General features: G+C 51.5%; 1 protein-coding gene across 4 annotated transcripts in view; it reads right to left on the bottom strand.

Moving 5' to 3' along the window:
* Window positions 1-17,073, bottom strand: part of CCDC13 (coiled-coil domain containing 13) — a 48,472-nt gene that overhangs the window by 11,219 nt on the left and 20,180 nt on the right. For all 4 annotated transcript variants that reach the window (XM_074312556.1, XM_074312554.1, XM_074312555.1 and 1 more), the window contains exons 7-13: window positions 16,421-16,525; window positions 13,930-14,091; window positions 11,140-11,316; window positions 9,501-9,707; window positions 8,086-8,225; window positions 7,503-7,586; window positions 5,185-5,307 (exon numbers count right to left, since the gene is read on the bottom strand). In XM_074312556.1, the coding sequence (XP_074168657.1) occupies window positions 5,185-5,307; window positions 7,503-7,586; window positions 8,086-8,225; window positions 9,501-9,707; window positions 11,140-11,316; window positions 13,930-14,091; window positions 16,421-16,525 (998 nt within the window). The remainder of the gene's footprint in view (window positions 1-5,184; window positions 5,308-7,502; window positions 7,587-8,085; window positions 8,226-9,500; window positions 9,708-11,139; window positions 11,317-13,929; window positions 14,092-16,420; window positions 16,526-17,073) is intronic.

The following is a 17,073-nucleotide window of genomic DNA, read 5'->3' as shown; positions in this document are numbered from 1 at the left end:
ACAAATATTAAACAGTGAAGTTATTACGGAATGTTTTGACGTTAAAATTTTGCTTTCATGAGGACTGTTGGGATGCTGATAAAGAACATTCAGATAAGGAGGTCCCCCTGCCCAGGAATTAATTTAATACAAATGATACAAGATCTTTATGAAGGAAAACATACTCAATGTTTTACATTATGTACATAATACTATATACATACTTTGTAAATAGCTCCTTACACATGTAAAGAAAAATGTAGAAATAACTCACTGAAAAATGTGCAATAATATAAATAAGTATTTAACAAAAAAGAACATGTAAAAGGCCATAAACATGTGAAAAATACACTCATGCCACTTTTGGTTATCGCAAAGCAGATAAAAATAACACTGAGATATTAGTGTTCCTTTATTAGTTTGGTAAAAATGTTAAAGATTGGTAAAACTTAGCATAGGGAGGGTGTGGGGAAATGCTTGATCATTCACCTCATTGGTGGGAATGTAAACTGACTCATTTTAAAGGGGAAATTTGCCATTATTTGTGAACATTTTAAATGTGCATGTTCTTGGATTCAGTGATTCCACGATTAGAAATTTATGATACCGATGTAATCCCACAGAAATGTAAAGATGCATTTAGTGTGAGTATACCTTTTAATAATATATGTATGTACATACACATATATACACATATTTTTGGATGTGCAAAGAAAATATTTTGGAAGTTCTAACAGTTCTTTTTGATGAAGAATGGGGAACTGGAGGTTGTAAAAGGAAGCTTTTCGTAATAAGTAAGTATACGTTTGTAATAGTAAAACGAATAAAGCTTCCAGAAGCATGAGGCAGGGGTTTTAACGCCAGCATGAGAGCAGAAGACATACACTTGGGGTCATATAAGGTAGCAAGCTGCAAGAGATCTCTCTGCACAATTCTGGAAGCCTCAGGAGAGGGCTTTGTTTCTGATAAGAGGACTCAGACAGTATCCATCTATAAGCCAGAGAAGTGGTAAAGAAGCTTGCAGTCTAACAGGGCCTCAGCAGGGGGGGCGGGGGGGGGGGAGCACCAATCCTGAGGAAACTGAACAGAAGACCAGCACTCACGTGTTCAGGAAATCCTAAACCAATAAATTAGCATAAAATACCGATCAGTAACCACTGAAACCCCCAAAGCCCAATGGAAACAAAAGCAGAACCATTCTGTAGGAGCACTTGCATAACCTAAGAACACCCGCAAGAAAAAAATACACTCAAGATAAGCTCACAAAAACAACACAAAACTACAAACCACATGGGGAGATAATTCACCATGAGGAGGAGTCACCAGATGTTACTTAGGACCCCGAGTAATGAAGACGATAGAGCAACTTGAAAGGGACTAAGTCAGTTTAAAATTAGTAAAAAGAGAAAGGCAAGAAATATTAATGAAAGAACAAATGCTACAAGAAAGAGATCAGGAAAATACAGGTGATGGAAAGAGAACTGACTCTGCATGGTGAGCACACAATGTGATATATAGATGATGTATTACAGAATTGTACACCTGAAATCTGTGTAACTTTACTAACAATTGTCACCCCAATAAACTTAAATTTAAAAAAGAAGAAAGAAAAGAAAGAGAACAGGAGGGTTTACACAAAAAAGAATGGCTAGAAATGAAAAATACTGTTATTAAAATGGGCTTCATGGGCGGATGAAGTGCAACTGAAGAGAGATTGAGTGAGCAGGAACATAAATCTAAAGCAATCACCCAGTAATCAGCCCAAAATATTAAGAAAGTTTAAGAGTGGCAGAAAGAATAAAAAGGTCTAACGTATGTTTGCTAGAAATTTTAGATGAAAACAATCGGGATAATGGGGAGAGGTAATATATGGATGAAAGTCCTCAGATTGAAAAACACACTAATTCCTAAATAAGGAAGATAAAATAAAGTACCTAGACACAACCTCAAAGATGAAGAGAATATCTGAAAAAGCAGTCAGAGAGAAGGCACACACCTACAAAGTAACACTATCAAACTGATAGCACATTTCTTTTTTAGCAACAGTGGATGCTCAAAGAAAACAGACTATCATAGCCTACAGGTGCTGAGAGAAAATACCCATCTCTGGAATTCTATGCCCAATTAAATTCTCACTCAAGAGAAAGGCAAAACGAAGACACTTATAAATAAACAAAGACTCAGAGTTTGCGCCATTCACGTGGCCTCACTGAACTAAAGGATGCACTTCAGTAAGAAGGAAAAAGACTGACAGGCAAGAACCGACAGTGAGAGAAGACGTTTTTCAAGCATGTTGGCAAAAGTAAATGAATATTTTCCAAGAGAACAAATTTGGAGAGTTAATTTCAGAGGCGGTTTTTTTGTTTTGTTTTGTTTTTTAAGAATGTGGAAGAGAAATATTAGAAAACAGTAACATGAAAGACACAAGCAGGGCAATCAGAGATAACATAAATTTCTTCTATTGCTCAAAATGATAATAAAGAAACCCACTGACTTTAGACTTGCTGAGTTTTATGCTAAAAGTTTAGGGTAAGCACTAAAAGAATAGAGATAGAATGTATATCTTCTGAAATTGTGTAGAAGAGAGGGAACTAAGACTTGACCCATCCTATACTATAAGGGAGAAGAACAAAGGGGAAAAGAGCTAAGAAAAATCATGGCAAATAGAAAATATTGAGATGATCAAAATATTTCCAAATGTTACAAAAATGAAAAGGGATTAAACTTCACTGTTCAAACACAAATTCTCAGATGGAATTTTAAAACACAGCCAACTATATGCTTTTTTACAAGAGACCTATTTAGAGGCTTTCTGTCATGGCAGACTGACCAGGCTAGCCCCTCCTGTTGTAAACAACTACCGTGTTTCCCTGAAAACAAGACAGGGTCTTATATTAATTTTTGATCCAAAAGACGCATTAGGGCTTATGTTCAGGGGATGTCATCCTGAAAAATCATGCTAGGGCTTATTTTCCGGTTAGGTCTTATTTTCGGGAAAACACGGTAGAAAGATGGATCAAATAGAAGAATTATGATGTCTTCAAACACGGGACATTGGACACAGGACTTGAGGGAAGGGGAACAAATGACCGGAGCTCTACCACGGCTTTCAGCCTGAGGCCCCTGTCTGCATTGTGGGGGATGAGGGGGGTGGATCCCAGGCAGAGCACAGTAGTCTCACTGGGATGTGGGCACGAGACTGGGGATATACGGGTGAGGGTGTGAGACAACTGGAATTTTTAGGCAGAGCCCGAGACAGGGGGAAGCTGCACAGAGAAAGCTCTCTCCCTGTGCAAAACCGGGACAGACCCTCCAAATAGAGAAAATAACAGATATTGAGGATCTCTGAGAAAGGAAGGTCCTGTCCGTTGGGGTGAGAAGTCCAAATAGGTTTGGGGGGATCGGAATCTAGAGGGGGTCCTGGGCCCTCTTTCCTTGTTGGAGCTCAGCAACACTGCAATGGCCCAGAGTAGAAAAGGCCAGTGGGCCTGGGACAGAGCTCCCCCACATCCAAAAATGACCCAGAGCGGCAGAATGAACACCCAGAGGTCAAGGCTGTCAGCTGAGAATCACACATGCATGACACGGAGTGCCTCCTTCAACTCTGAGCCCTAGGTGCCTTGCTTGCCGCACCTTAACCCCAGCTCTGCATGGAGAGGCCCTGGAAGATGCGTCACCACCTGGAAAGAGATGCCCCCTGAAGGAGAACTGAGCACCCCTGCTGAGCTTCCAGCTGAATGGGGCCCTGCGAGGGATCCCAGCAGGCGTCATGTGAAGCAGAATCACACAAGCAACCCACAGAATCATAAGAAAGAAGAAACCATTGTGTTTGAGTCCACTGCGTTGGGAGTGGTTTCTTTTGCTGCAATAGATGAGAGGGTCACCTTGGTTCATAAGACCACCCCAACACGCAGGTGCACCTCAAAGGAAATGGGAGAGAACGCCTGAATGGAATATGTTTCTTCCATCTGATAGACCAGACTAGAGGCTTGTACTACCCATTGCATTTCAACGACAGAAAAAGAATTATGGTTACTTTTCTCATATACTTGAGTATGTCTGAAATTCAGGTCTTCTCTGTGTACTACAGGAAAAAATTAAAGCCGGTCACTCTTACTGCTAAGTTAGTGGCCATCTGTTGACCACTTCCAGTGCCTTAAATGCCTTCTTTGGTAACAGGACACTTTTCTCCTTTTTGGCAAACTGTCCTCCCTCCATCTGTGAGTACCTGGAGGCACTTCCAGTGCAGGGGCCTGGCCTGTGTCCAGGGAGGGACCTGCGAGCAACCTAGGCCAGCTAGACCTTCTCTCCCAGAACCCACTGGGCCTGCTCCATTCCAGGGGCACCGGGGAGACCACCCAAGGGTTCCTGCTACCAAGATGCCTGGACCTTCTTGAGCTTTTCTCCTGCTCTGTGCCTTGGCGCCTGCCAGAACCTTCCACAAATCTGCCTTTCTCTTCACTTAGCCAGAATTGGTTTCTGTTGTCTGTCACCAAAGAGCCCTGACTGACATGTGATATGGCCTGTTAGGGCAGACACTCAGTGGTGTCCTTTATATTTTCACTGAGCAGGTCACATGGGTAGGCCATGTGTTGGCCTGGGCACCTGCATTTCTTGCCAAAAGGGTCACTTGAGTGAAGAGCACTGATTTATCTGAATGGACATCTGTCAACAACTCCTTGGAGAAAACCATAGCTCCTGGTCTGCTGCCTTGGGCCACACGCGTCCCTCCCTCTCCCTAGAGAAGTCTCAGCTCACTAGGTATCAGCTGTTCTCCTCATCTTTGCAATTCCAGACATCAGTCTGGCCTGTGTCTTCTTCCCACCAAAACTTCCAATGGCGCCGAGTACAGTGCCATACTCATCATAGATTTTCATTATTGGTAGGTTGATATGACTGATTTAACCACTCCAGAGGGTCTCTCCCCTGAGACTCCTACCTCAGGTCCACACGCAGGCCACAGTCCCATTGGGAGCGTGTAGGACAGGGCAAACCACAAGTGTGACAATAGGACCCCAAGGTAGTGGGGCATTTGGGTGGGGACATGAGCTATGGCTGGGAATGCCCGGGAGCTAAATACCCCAGCAAGGTGGACCCAGTCATGGACGAGGCCTGGCCCTGTCCAAGAGAGATGCCCTGTGCCAGGCTTCCACCCTGCAGCCCACGTTGGCCCATGAAAGTGCGTCCTTGGGCGCCATGTGTTACCGTTTCTGCAGGACAGTGACAAACTCGGTGAGCCGGTCGCGTTCCACCTCGGTGGCCTGCCAGAGAGCCTTGAATTCTGCTACCTGGGCGTGCCAGCCTTTTTGTTCTGGGGAGTCCGAGAACCTGGGGGTGAGGGTGGGGAGGCAGAGGTCATTTAAGGGGTTCCCTGAAGATGGTGGGAGAGACTGCAAGGACATTGAAGACCCCTAGTCCCTCCTGGCCCTTCTGGCCCTCCTGCTCTGGCTTCTCCTCAGCTCACCATTCCCGGCCCTGCTACAGTCTCTAGACTTCACGTAGCTGGCTCCAAAGCCAGACCCCACCAGGGCTGGGGTTGCACCACCACCACCTCTATTCATCCAATGTAGGGGCCTGGGACTAGTCTGGCTGCTATAGAAGTTGGCTTTTGGGGGCCTGGGGGTGCCCTTGGTACCTGTGTGGCCTGGGACCTGGCTACCCTGCCCAATACCAGCCTGTCCCAGCCTTCCCACACCTCCTGGCTTTGCCCCAAGCCCAGCCCACTTTCCAGGAGCCTGGACATTTGGCTTTGAGACTGGGTCCGTTTTCTCTAGCCTGATCCCGGCCCATCACTGCTTCCCTCCTTCTCACTGGGCCTGCCTACCAGCCCCTCACTTGCTGGCTGGGGTCAGGACAGAAGCTGAGCTCTGACCCACTCCCAACCCCCGAAGCCCACATGTGAGTCCCAAGCTGCTCTCTGCTTTGCCCTCACCTTTCCCAGTGACACCCTGGTGATCCTGGTCCTGTTGGTATCACAGGACACAGGCACCCAGAGGCTGACTGGCTCTGTGGTCGTGGGCAGGTCCCTTCCCCTCTCTGGGCCCCAGTCATCTCTCTGCACAGGATGGGGGCTGGTTGGGATGGGCTCTGAGGGCTGCAGCCTCCTCAGTGTTCTGGCTCCTAATACACTCTAAGGCCTTGCTGCTCAGTGTGGTCTGTGAGTCAGCGGCTGGGGCATCACCTACCAGCTCACTGGAAATGCAGGCAGGGTCCCAGTCTGTGGCCCAGATCTGCTGAATCAGAACCTGTATCTAACCTGGCAGATGCCAGCTAATCTGTGTATGCCCTGCAGTTCGGGAAACCCTACTCTACTCACCTCCATGATCTCACTGTGGGGGAGGAGCCACAGGAGGCAAGAGGGGATCCCCCTGCCCCCCACCCTACTTCCAGGCACCCCATCAGAGTCCCCATGCCAGCCCTGACAGACACACTCTCTGGGGTCACTCCCACCCCATGCATGCCTGCCCTGTCACTGATGGGAGGGGACTGCAAGCTGCATGAGGCAGGGCATGCACATGGTTGGGTTCAGTAACTATGTGTGTGTGGTGGGAGAAGCAAGCTTGAGAACCAGCGCTCTGGGCAGCCCAGGAGCACACTGGCTCCTGCATCCCCATGGAGTGCAAAGGTCATAGCCACATGGGCCTGGAAGGAACCGTGAGGGGTTGTCTTGTCCATCTCCCTGCTCCTACTACTAAAACCTCAGAGAAACAGAGCCTGTGCATTCCCCCTGTGGTGTGAGGAGAATTGTGGCATGAGCTCAGCGTCGGCCCACTCTCCTCCAGGTGCCCCATGTCTCCAGGCTGACGTGTGGGGCAGCTGCAGGGCTGGCCTTGGCCCGTGGTCCCTTGGCTGCCAAATGTCAGGCCAGAAGTGTCTCAGGTACTTCTTGGGAAATAGAAGCCCAGGGGGGCCAATTTTCCCAGAGCCACACAGCAACTCAAAGGTGGGACTAGTCCCACTCAGAGGCCCCCACCGGAACCTGAGCTGACCTGCCTGAGGGGTGGGGGTGGGGAGCTGACAGTGGGAGCGTGGCTCCAGTGGACAGTGGGCAGGGCTCAGAACAGGGCTCAGAGGCAGGACAAAGCCGCCCTTTGTCTGTGAGCTGGCAGCAAGAATAAAGGGCCCATTTTAGCCCTACGCTTGATTCTATCAACAAAGATGGGACCGGAGAGCTGAGGGGATATCAGTGCCTTAAATTGGGAACCCATATGACATGAAATTCTCCCCCTAGAGACTGATTCTCAGTGGCAAGTGAAGACAAGGGGTGGAAGATTCCCTGTGGTAACTGTGGCAGCAGGAATACTAGCCTGCGACTCAGAGGCCACGACTCTGGTTCCGAAGCCATTTGCTCTACCACCTTGGACAAGGCGCTGATGTCCCTGACCCTCCACGTCCTTCTGTAGCCTTGGAGAAGTCCCTGGACTTGGCCTGGCCTTGGTTTTTCCTCCTTTAATGGCATGGCAATATCAGCGGAGTGATCAGGATGGGAAAGACGGTGAGGGTGGGGGGTCCTGGGTTCTTACCTGGGTGATGCCCCATGAGGACTGGGCAGGGAAGGCCACGTGAGAGCAGATTCCACGAGTGTGTGGCCCAGGCTGGTCACAGAGCTGTGTGAGGGCAGAAGGGCTCATCACCATGGGAAGGCAGGCTGGGCCCTGCTGGGCCTCCCCAGCTGGGAGGGAGGCAGAGGCCAGCAGGGATCCGGGCAGCCTGAGGAGGTGGCCAGTGCTGGCCCTCGCAGCAGCCCTGTGGATTTTCTGCCCTTCCTTCCAGAACTCTTGCTCAAAACAAGACAGAACCAGGAGACATCAGAGCCTCCACCAATCCAACACAGGTCTGTTTGTGAATCTGAGAAGCAGGGGAGTTCTGAGACGATTTTACAGGAAGCTGCAACCACGTGCTCTGGAAGGAATAATATCTGGGCCCAACGCTCCTTCACACAGATGCAGGGCTAATGAAATAGGAGAGGGCCACGTAGTGGGATGGCAAGGACACAGTCATCTTAAAACCGCACCCGTGGCTTCCCATCGGAGGCAGCAGGAAACAGCCTTTCTTTTGAATAATTACTATTCACATGCCAACCCCTCCAGCCCATTTTCTTCTTACCGAGAAGATCCAAGCCTGCCAACGTGATCCCCTGCTGAGGCCGGAGGCTTGGTCAGGCCCGGGTCCTCCAGGGGCTTGGTGTGGGCTGGGTTGACCTCAGGCCGACTGGACCCCTCGCCCACTCCTTTATTCTGATGATACTGCAGGAACAGACATGGGTTCGATTCTCAGGGCTTTGACTCAGAGGCCTAGACAAGGCAGGAGGGGGCCTTGGCTTGATTGCGGGGCTTGCAGGGGATATGAAAGAGGCTTCTTTTCAGGAGTGAAAAGCGAGGCCTGTTTGGTGAAGGCAGTCCTTGCATGATAATGACCTCTAATAATGCCTCTCTTCAGAAAGAGAGCGACATGGTGTGAGCACGGTGACTGGGCCAGGAAGCTGCTCCACATTCGGGTCCCAAAGGGAAGGGCATGGCCTACGGTGTCGGCAGATCAGAGACTGACGTCTTTGAGTGGACCCACCTCTGTGGGCAGCCCCACCCACACGTGGATGAATGCCAGGTGACTTGAGGCCAGCTGCCTTTGTCACTTGGAGACACTTGGATCTTCCAGACACCGGGGGACAGAGAGGCTAGCAGGGCCTCGGCGAGGGCCTGGCACCAAGGAGCCGTGATTCGTGTCCCCTCAAGGGGAGTTCGGGGGAGAAAATAGGACAATGGTCACACAGTGTGACAAAAGTTTGGCTTGGGGATGCACTGGGAGCTTAGGGAGTGCCCAGGAGGGGCCTGTAACACAGAATTGGGGGTGGTGGTGCCTGGAGCTTCCTAAAGTGCTCGTACTAGGTAAGACCTAACGTCTGAGGGGCAGCCGGCCAGGCAGAGGCGGTAGGGAAGGAAAGTAAGGGCGTGTGTTTCCGGCACGTGCACAGGCCTGGAGTGGGGCAAGAGCAGGACCATGTAAGGAACTAAATGGCATTCCTGTGGCCAGAGTGTGGAGGAAAGGGGGGGGTGCAGGAGGGGTGGCAGCAAGAATTTGTCACAATGTGCCCTGCAAGCTGGATGAGGAAATGTGGTTTCCCCACTGCCGTCCTGTTGCCTGGAATGTGCATGTAAAGGCTGGTAGTGTAGCTACCATCTTGGGTCATGAGGATGAGGGCCACAGCTGGTGAGGGAGAGGGTGAGATGGAAGGAGCCCAGACCCTTGAGGACGGGGTGAGGCCGAGGGTGATGGGGAACCACAGACAGCTTTTAGACAGAGCAGGGACACAATCAGGTTTGTACCTTAGAGAGGAAAGGTGTGTACAGAATGGGCTGGGGAGCCAGATGGAAGCAGGGAGCCAAAGTGGGACGAGGTAGGACATGGTGCAGCCTGAATAAAGGCAGGTGGAAAGACACAGAAGTGGCGGAGATTTCTCTGGATGTTGGATGGACTTGCTGGGACCTGGAAATGGATGCTGCGCTCACCAGTGCCCTGCTCACCTGTACACTGAGCTGCCCCGTCTCCATCTCCAGCTGCTGAACTCTGGCCTCCCGCTCAGCTACCATGGCCCGCAGCTGGGTGACGAGGCTGCTGCTCTGCTGAGCCTCATGGTTGAGCTGCTGGCCCAGGCGGTGCTGGGATGCTCGTGTCTTTTCCTCCAGCAGATGCATGCTGCCCAGAATCTCCTGTAGCTGCTTTAGCTGGTCCTGTGGGGTCAAGCAGGAGGGCAGGCGAGGGTCAGCCAAAGTCCCTGGGTAAGGAAGGACAAGGAAAGCCCCCACCCCCAGCCCTTAGCAACCCACCCAGTCCCTGCTCCTGCAGGGACCTGACAGTGAGACACGAACGCTCCCTGGAGAACCAGAGGGACGCCTTCTCGTCTGTTCTCAGGGGGTTCGCCAGGCAGGTGGGGGCTGTGCCCTCTTCTTGTCCTCACCTTCCTTCTCCCTGAGACCAGGGCCAAGGAGGACATCCAAGGGGCTCTCAGGACAACAGGAAGCAGCTTGGATGGTGACCCCTCAGCCAGAGGGGGAGACATTTGGGTAAAAAGAAACCCTATCCCACTCTGCTGGGAGACCGCCCTTGAAGGTAGTACCTGGACCCCTCGCCAGGGATCCTTCAGCACCTGACGCCTCCTCGCCTGAAGATACCCCTCCCCTCTCCCAGGGCATTGCTGGAGTGGAGGCTTCCTGCCTGGGGGCCAGGAAGGACCATATCAGTGAGTTGGAACAGGTGTGGGCTGTTGTCTTCACCCCATAGTGGAGGAAACTGAGGCTTAAAGAGGGGACCCTGCTGGCGAATGGCAGGGCTGGGGCTGGTTTGCAGCTCTCATGCCATCGTCAGTGACAAAGAATGGTGGTACCCAGGGACCTCAGAGGACATCCAGCCCTGCACTTTCTTTAAAAACTGGGACCTGAGGCTCAGAGAGGGGATGCAACTGGTGCAGGGTCACATAGTGAGGTATCAACAGAGGCAGGCCCAGATTTCAGGTCTCCTGGGCCCTGCCCACCACCCCACCTGGTGAAACTATTAGAGACTAAGGGGGTGCCTAAGCCAGCATCAGTTCCCCATGCACCCCAGTCAGGCCATGAATGACTACCCCAGGAGCCTGTGGGTACAACTTGGAATTCAGGGATAAAGCTGGGGTGCCTCGGGCCCCCGAGAGAAAAGGCCAGGCTAGGGTCAGGATAGCAGTGTGGCATTGCTAATGAAGGAAGGCTTTACAGTCATATAAACCTAGTTTGAATTCAGTTGTAAGGTTTTGGATGACTTATTAACTAATTAGAATCTTAGTTTCCCCATCTATGAAATGGGATTATAATATTTGACCCTAGGAGTTGTCTTGTCAACTGACTATTATAAACCATACCCCAAGGGCCCAGAAGTGGAGGAGCTGTGTGCAATCACATAGACAAGAGTTTGTACTGGCCACTCAGTTTTCCCTTCTGTTCTGGGCGGGGGGTGAGGGGAGCTTTGGGGCTGGGGCCCATCTGGAGGCAATGGGCTTTGGGGTATGCAGGTGGCATTTGGGGCGAGTGAGACCTTTGGTGGCTGAGGCTGAGTCACACATTTCCGGTGGGGGGGGCCATTCTTTGGGGGCCCAGAGCCTGGCTGGCGCATTGCTGGAGTGGCCGGCCGTACCATGAGGGCGTCGATGAGCTCGTCATCATGTCTGCCCTTGTCCGTTAGGGTCCCCATTTGACTCCTGAGGGTCTTCACTTCGCTTGACAGCACCTTGTTCCGAGACCTCACGCCCTCGAACTTCTTTTTCAGCTCTTGGAGCTCTGTCTGGAGGGCATCCCGCTCACCCGCAAGTTTCTGGAATCAGAAAGTGCAGTCCTGGGTGGCAGGGCTGAGCGGGCCCTCACCCACATCCAGTCCCTCACTCCCACTCACTGGTGAGCCCCGAAATGGGAGGGAAGGGCTTCGTCGGAGGCCACAGAGCAAGTGAGTAGAACTGGGGTCCTTGCTTCCAGCCCCTGCCCGAGCCTACGACAGATGTCACTAACGGATGACAGCACTCCTTCACTCAGCCCAAGAATGCAGCTGTCTGGGCAGCTGCCCCTGCTCTGCCAGTCAGACATGACAGGAAACCCATTGGCCACCTCTGGGTGTGTCCTCCAGGGGCTGTCCCCATCCCTCCACCCCTGCCTGAGCTGGGGAGAAAGAGGAAAACCATGCTTTAGCAAATAGCGCTACGTCTAGGGTTCAAACTGAAGTGCCTCAATCCATCAAGAAGAAGAGTGAGAAGGGAGGGGCCCCCTGCCACCTCATCCTCTCACATCACCCCAGACTGCACCTCACTTTGGTCAGCTACAAACTGAAACTCACATACTGCATGTGCCTCTGGGGTCTTTCATTCATTCATTCATTCATTCATTCATTCATTCATTCACAAATGTTTCCTGCGGGCCTACTATATGCTTGGCCTTTTATAGGTGCTGGGGATACAGCTGAGGAAAAAACAGAGCCCTTGTCCTCAAGGAGCTGACATCCTAGGGGGCGGAACAGATGATGCCAAATCGTGACAAACACTCATTGTAACATCTGAGCAGAGACTAAAGGCGAAGGCAAAGGGTATGTGCAAAGGCCCTGGGGTGGAACACGTGTGGCTGGAGCTCAGTGAGCCAGAGGGCAGGTTAGGGGCAAGGTCAGAGGGGCACAGGGCAGATTAGGCAAACCCTCAGAGCCAAGATTGAGACACCAAGAGCGGTTTTCCGCAGCAGGTGACAGAATCTGGTTTGGTCTTGAGGGTTAATTATCACTGGAAACGTGTTTTCAGATCCCTGATGAGGTGCATTATAGAAATGAAAAGTAGTAAAACGTGACGAAGCTATAAAACCACAGATCGTTGCAGGACATCAGCCATTGTTGCCCTGTTGCTCTGCTGTCTGCACATTCCAGGCTCTGGTGGCACCTGGCAGAGGCAGTGCACACAGGAAATAATTTCCTATGGCCCACATTGTGGCTGACGGATGGTCCAATGATTCCATCATATTCTGTTCTTTGCGAATGTGTAAGTCTGAGCTAGGTGCACCTCAAACCCCACATTTTCAAGTCTCAACTCACCTCTTCCTGGAACCCACGCCCCTGTCCCCCACCCACCCGCTGCACTCACTGGAAGTCCTCCGCAATTCTTCCTACTCCTCTCCCTTCCACATCCAGTCACTGAGTCCTACGTAACCGACCCTCCATGTTCCAGGCATCTGGCCCTTCCGCTCGAGTCCTACCGTCTTGGCGCAAGTTCTTGGTCATGTCGCAGGTGGATTCCTGCTTCGGCCTCCCACGGCGCCTTTGATCCATCCCCCACGCCTGACCATGCAACCTTACCAGAATGCATGCTGGCCATGTCCCTCCACAACTTAAAACCCTTTGCTGGTTCTCTACTGCCTTTAAGATAAAAGCTCAAACCCCTGGGGGGCATACAAGGTCCAGCAGGAGCTGCCTAGCTCCACCATCTCACTGTTCCCTCCTTACACCTGATGGCCCAGGATGCTGGGAGGTACTACACAGCGCTGGTTACAGCGTTCCGAGCACAGGACACTCACAGACAGAAACCTGACAATGACAGGTAAGGCCCATCGCCGGGGACACTGACGTGGGCCCGCTCGGGCTGCCGGCACCTCTTCCTGCTTCTTCCTCTACTCTCCTTGAGGAAGCCCCTACTCCCCACTGTCAGGCCAAGTTTGGGGAGGCTGACTCATTCCTCAGACTGAGGAGTGAGTATCTGAAGCTTGGCCAATGGAAGCATCCTGTACCCTCTGCCACAGCGACTGGCTCAGGGATGGGTACAGGGTCTAAGCTAGTCCCAAATCCTGGGGCTTTGTCAGAGCTGCTGGGAAAGAGAAGCCCTTCGTGGGGGCTGGGTTGGAGGACAGAAGCTGGGCCCACCAGGAGTCCCCATGGGAGAGAGTGGAGCCTAGCCAGGAGAAAGTGGCCCTGAGACCCAGTTCCCAAATCCTGGGCCCGCCTGTCCTAGAGCTAGGCCACGTCTGGGTTGTCCAGCTACAAGGGCCAATACGTTCCCTTCGTTGCGTCGCCTGGTTGAGTCTGGCTTTTGACACTCTCAGTTGGGCCAGTGAGATGCTGCTCTGGAGCTGGTACCAGCCTGTCCACCTTTCATCAGCCAGGAGTGCCCCTTCCTTAAGGCCATGTGACCCCAGCACACCTCTGGAGCTGTCACGCTCGCCTTTTCCTTTAACAATGAAAGTTTCAGACCCAACATCTCCAAATCAGCCAGGATGGGGCCACCCAAAGTTCATGAAATGGGCTCGGGGTGAGGACTCAGTCAGGTGGTTCAAGCTGGATCGACAGGACGTGCAGAACACGCACAGAGCTGACGCAAACCCCCAGGTGCCTCCAAGTCCTTTCAGGGGGTTCATGATCTCTGGGTCCCTCGTGCTCACCTGCCTCCCCCCGGGCAGGCATTACCTCCCAGCCTTCCTGCTTTTCCCTTTCCAGGTTGCGGAGCCTCAGCAGGTTTTTCTCCTGGGCCGACAGCTTCCTTGGGTCTGGACAGACAGACAGCTCGTCACGGGCTGTTCCCACAGACCGGTTCTGGGTCTGTCCCAACTGTTTCTCAAGCTCTCGAACCTGAGGATGGTAAAAACTCATTCTACCACCGGTCTGCAGTCAGACTCGACCACTCGGCGGAGCCGCCCTGAGGGGCGATGGGAGACCCCACTAGACAGAGGACACCACAGTTCCAGATGGACGTGGACTCCCCATAGGAGAGGGACTGGGGGGTGGGGAAGGGATCTGCGGTGGCACCTTGAGAAAAACAAGGGAAGACATGGGAGAGGGTTAGCGTGGAAAAGAGAAACTGCCAAGTACATGGGAAAAATCACCACATCTCTGAGGATCTTGAGGCCGAGAAGCTGATGTGTGCCCCAAAGACCTAGGAGGGTAAGGATGGAGGGTCTCAGTACAGGATGGAGGGACAGACAGACCATCGTGGGTGGTCTCCTCAGGATGCCCCGGGTTCCTGGCCGCTTTGCAGGAGATGCTACAAAGGGAGGGCGGATTGGAGGCTGAGAGACCAGCTCAAAATCTCGCTGGCTGTGGGACTGTGCACAGATTACTTAACATCTCTGAATCTCAGGTCTCTCATCTGTGGGGTACACCCTGGGCCTAAGGGTACACCCTGATAATGTTGCTATGAGCATTCAGTGGCCTGAACTAGTCTGAACCTGGGAATCCCCATGAGGCTTCTTGGAGTGACAAATCTTGGGGCCCACTCCAGACCAACAAGTCCGAGCTCCAGGGGGAGGACCTGGGAATCTGCATTTTAAACCAGGGCTATGGGTGATTTTTAGTATATTAGGCAACTTTGAGAAACCCCAAGATGGCCCAGCAGAGTCCAGCACTCAGGCTCAGCAAGAAGCAGGTAGATGTCATCGCACAGAACAATGGCCTTACCACACTGGGGTTGAAGTGGACAGCTCCTAGGGTCCTCCTAACCCTGGTTTCCACGACGGCACAACAGAAATGATGGAACAGAGTTGGGGAAACCTGAGGTGGGGCAAAATTCCCCAGGATCACTGGTAAAGGGCAGCAGTTATGGCTGCTCAAGCACAAATCAGCGCCCTCGTGTGGCACTGTGTGGTAATTCCTTTAAGCATTAAAGAACGCCGAATGACTTTTCATCATTTATTTACACAACTTAACAACAGCATTAACCAATGTATTCAGTGTTTATTCTGTCCAGGAATTGTGCTGGGTGCTTTACAAATGTCATTTCATTTAACCCACGAGAAGAATACTATGTCCATTTTACAGGTGCGGAGACTGAGACACAGAGAGGTGATTTGCCCAGGTTCACATAACTTGTCCATCAGTGACTCAGGCCACACTCAAAGTCAGGTCTCTTGAACCCTAAGGCCACACACTGGTCATTGATTACAGTCTTGGGGGGACCTTTCCTCCATGTTGGCTTCAAGGATCCCACAGGAGACCCTGAGGATAAAAGCCACCTAGGAGCGGTGATCCTGAAATCCCTGGGGTGAAGGCAAAGTGCTTGGCAAACAGTGGAAGTTACACACCTACTCGTGTGATTCTTGGTTAGAAGGCAAAAAAGAGGGCAGTGACCACAGATGACCTCGGTACAGTATTTCCTCCATGCAAAGCAGGGTGTTGAGCATTTTACACATACTGGGGGTGTCAAAAAAATGGATACAAGTGGGCACTTTGGTCAACGTTGCTCAAGCAGTAGTTCGCCGTAATCACAAGTGTCTGGATGCGATGGGAACCACTTTGAGCACCTCTTGTCATTGCAGAATTCAAATGTGTTCATCTTTTGTTATCGGTATATATTGAGTGTTAGTTACAATTTTAATATAGTTTTCCTTTCTTAAAATGTGTACACATTTTTTTGGCCCCCTCTGCATTGACTTGCTCCGTCTTCCCCACACCCCTGTCGGGGAGGTACTAAATCACCCACAGTATACAGATGAGGAAACTGAGGTCACACAGTCGGTGAGTAGAGAGCTGGAATTTGAATCTAAGCAGTTGGGCTCTAGAGCCCCTGCTCTTAGCCTCCGGGGAGGCTCCAAATATTTAAAACATAAAGAGGGAGACAGGGCTACGTTTTTCTTGGGTAATGAAAAGCCTGCAAGCATCTGGACAAAACTGGAAAAAGCCTACGAGTACAATAGTCACGCAAATTTACATGAACTAAGGAAAAAATATGCCTGGAATAAAATAAATCAAAGGCTTTGGTATTTGTTAAGCACCAGAGCCTGGCCTGTGGTAAGTGTTATATAAATGCTTGTTCATTAAATAAATTAAAATCAGGCTGGTGGGGAAGAATGCAAAACAACAACCCTGCAAGGGGTCTGTGTCTCTGATGTGGGTCAGTATGGGTCTTTCTGGGGCATTTCAAGTCCTGTGTTCAGCGCCAGGAGGGATCTGATGACTCACTCACCTTGCTCTGCAAAACGAGAATTTGTTGGGCCCGACCCCTCCAGGTCCCTGGTGAGGACAAGAGCTGTTGAACATTCACCTCTTCTCCAACCTCGCTGGCCAACACCTGACAAGAGTGGGACCGTTAGCGTGGCCAGGAGAGAGGCCCCCCCACCAGAACCCCAGAGCTGCTGTCTGTTCAGAAGCTGGGCTGGGTGCGTGGGGCTCCAAGAAGGCTCAGGCTTTGCGTGCACAACCTTCCTGCTGCCTCAGAGGCCAGTGAGTTGACCATGCTCCAAGAGACGCTCTCCCTGGGAAAGCAGTAAACCCCTCGTCCCCAGCACGTCTTGGCAAGGCCTAGAGTAGAAAAGGAACTGCCAACAATGCCCAGAGGGGCCCTCTGCTCTTGCTATATCCAGGGATGAGTGAACCACAAAGTTGACCAAAACCTATTTTCTGAATTTGTTCACCGGTCATCTAGAACTGAGCTCATCATCCTGGATGGCCACAGGAAGTACTCTGCCACAGGGCCTCGCCCTCTGTGAAAAGCCACTGACAAGGGGCCATGTCTGAGTGCAGCAGGAGGAGGGCTTCTGAATTTCAGCTGGGGATGTTCGGTTCCAGAAGGGCCCGAGTTTGTGGCTGTTGAAGGGAGGTGTGCAGGCCCCACCTCAA

This window comes from Rhinolophus sinicus, linkage group LG10, assembly GCF_036562045.2.
Source record: "Rhinolophus sinicus isolate RSC01 linkage group LG10, ASM3656204v1, whole genome shotgun sequence".
Lineage (NCBI taxonomy): Eukaryota > Metazoa > Chordata > Mammalia > Chiroptera > Rhinolophidae > Rhinolophus > Rhinolophus sinicus.
The sequence above is the reverse complement of the archived record's forward strand: the minus strand, read 5'-3'. Positions and strand labels throughout refer to the sequence as shown.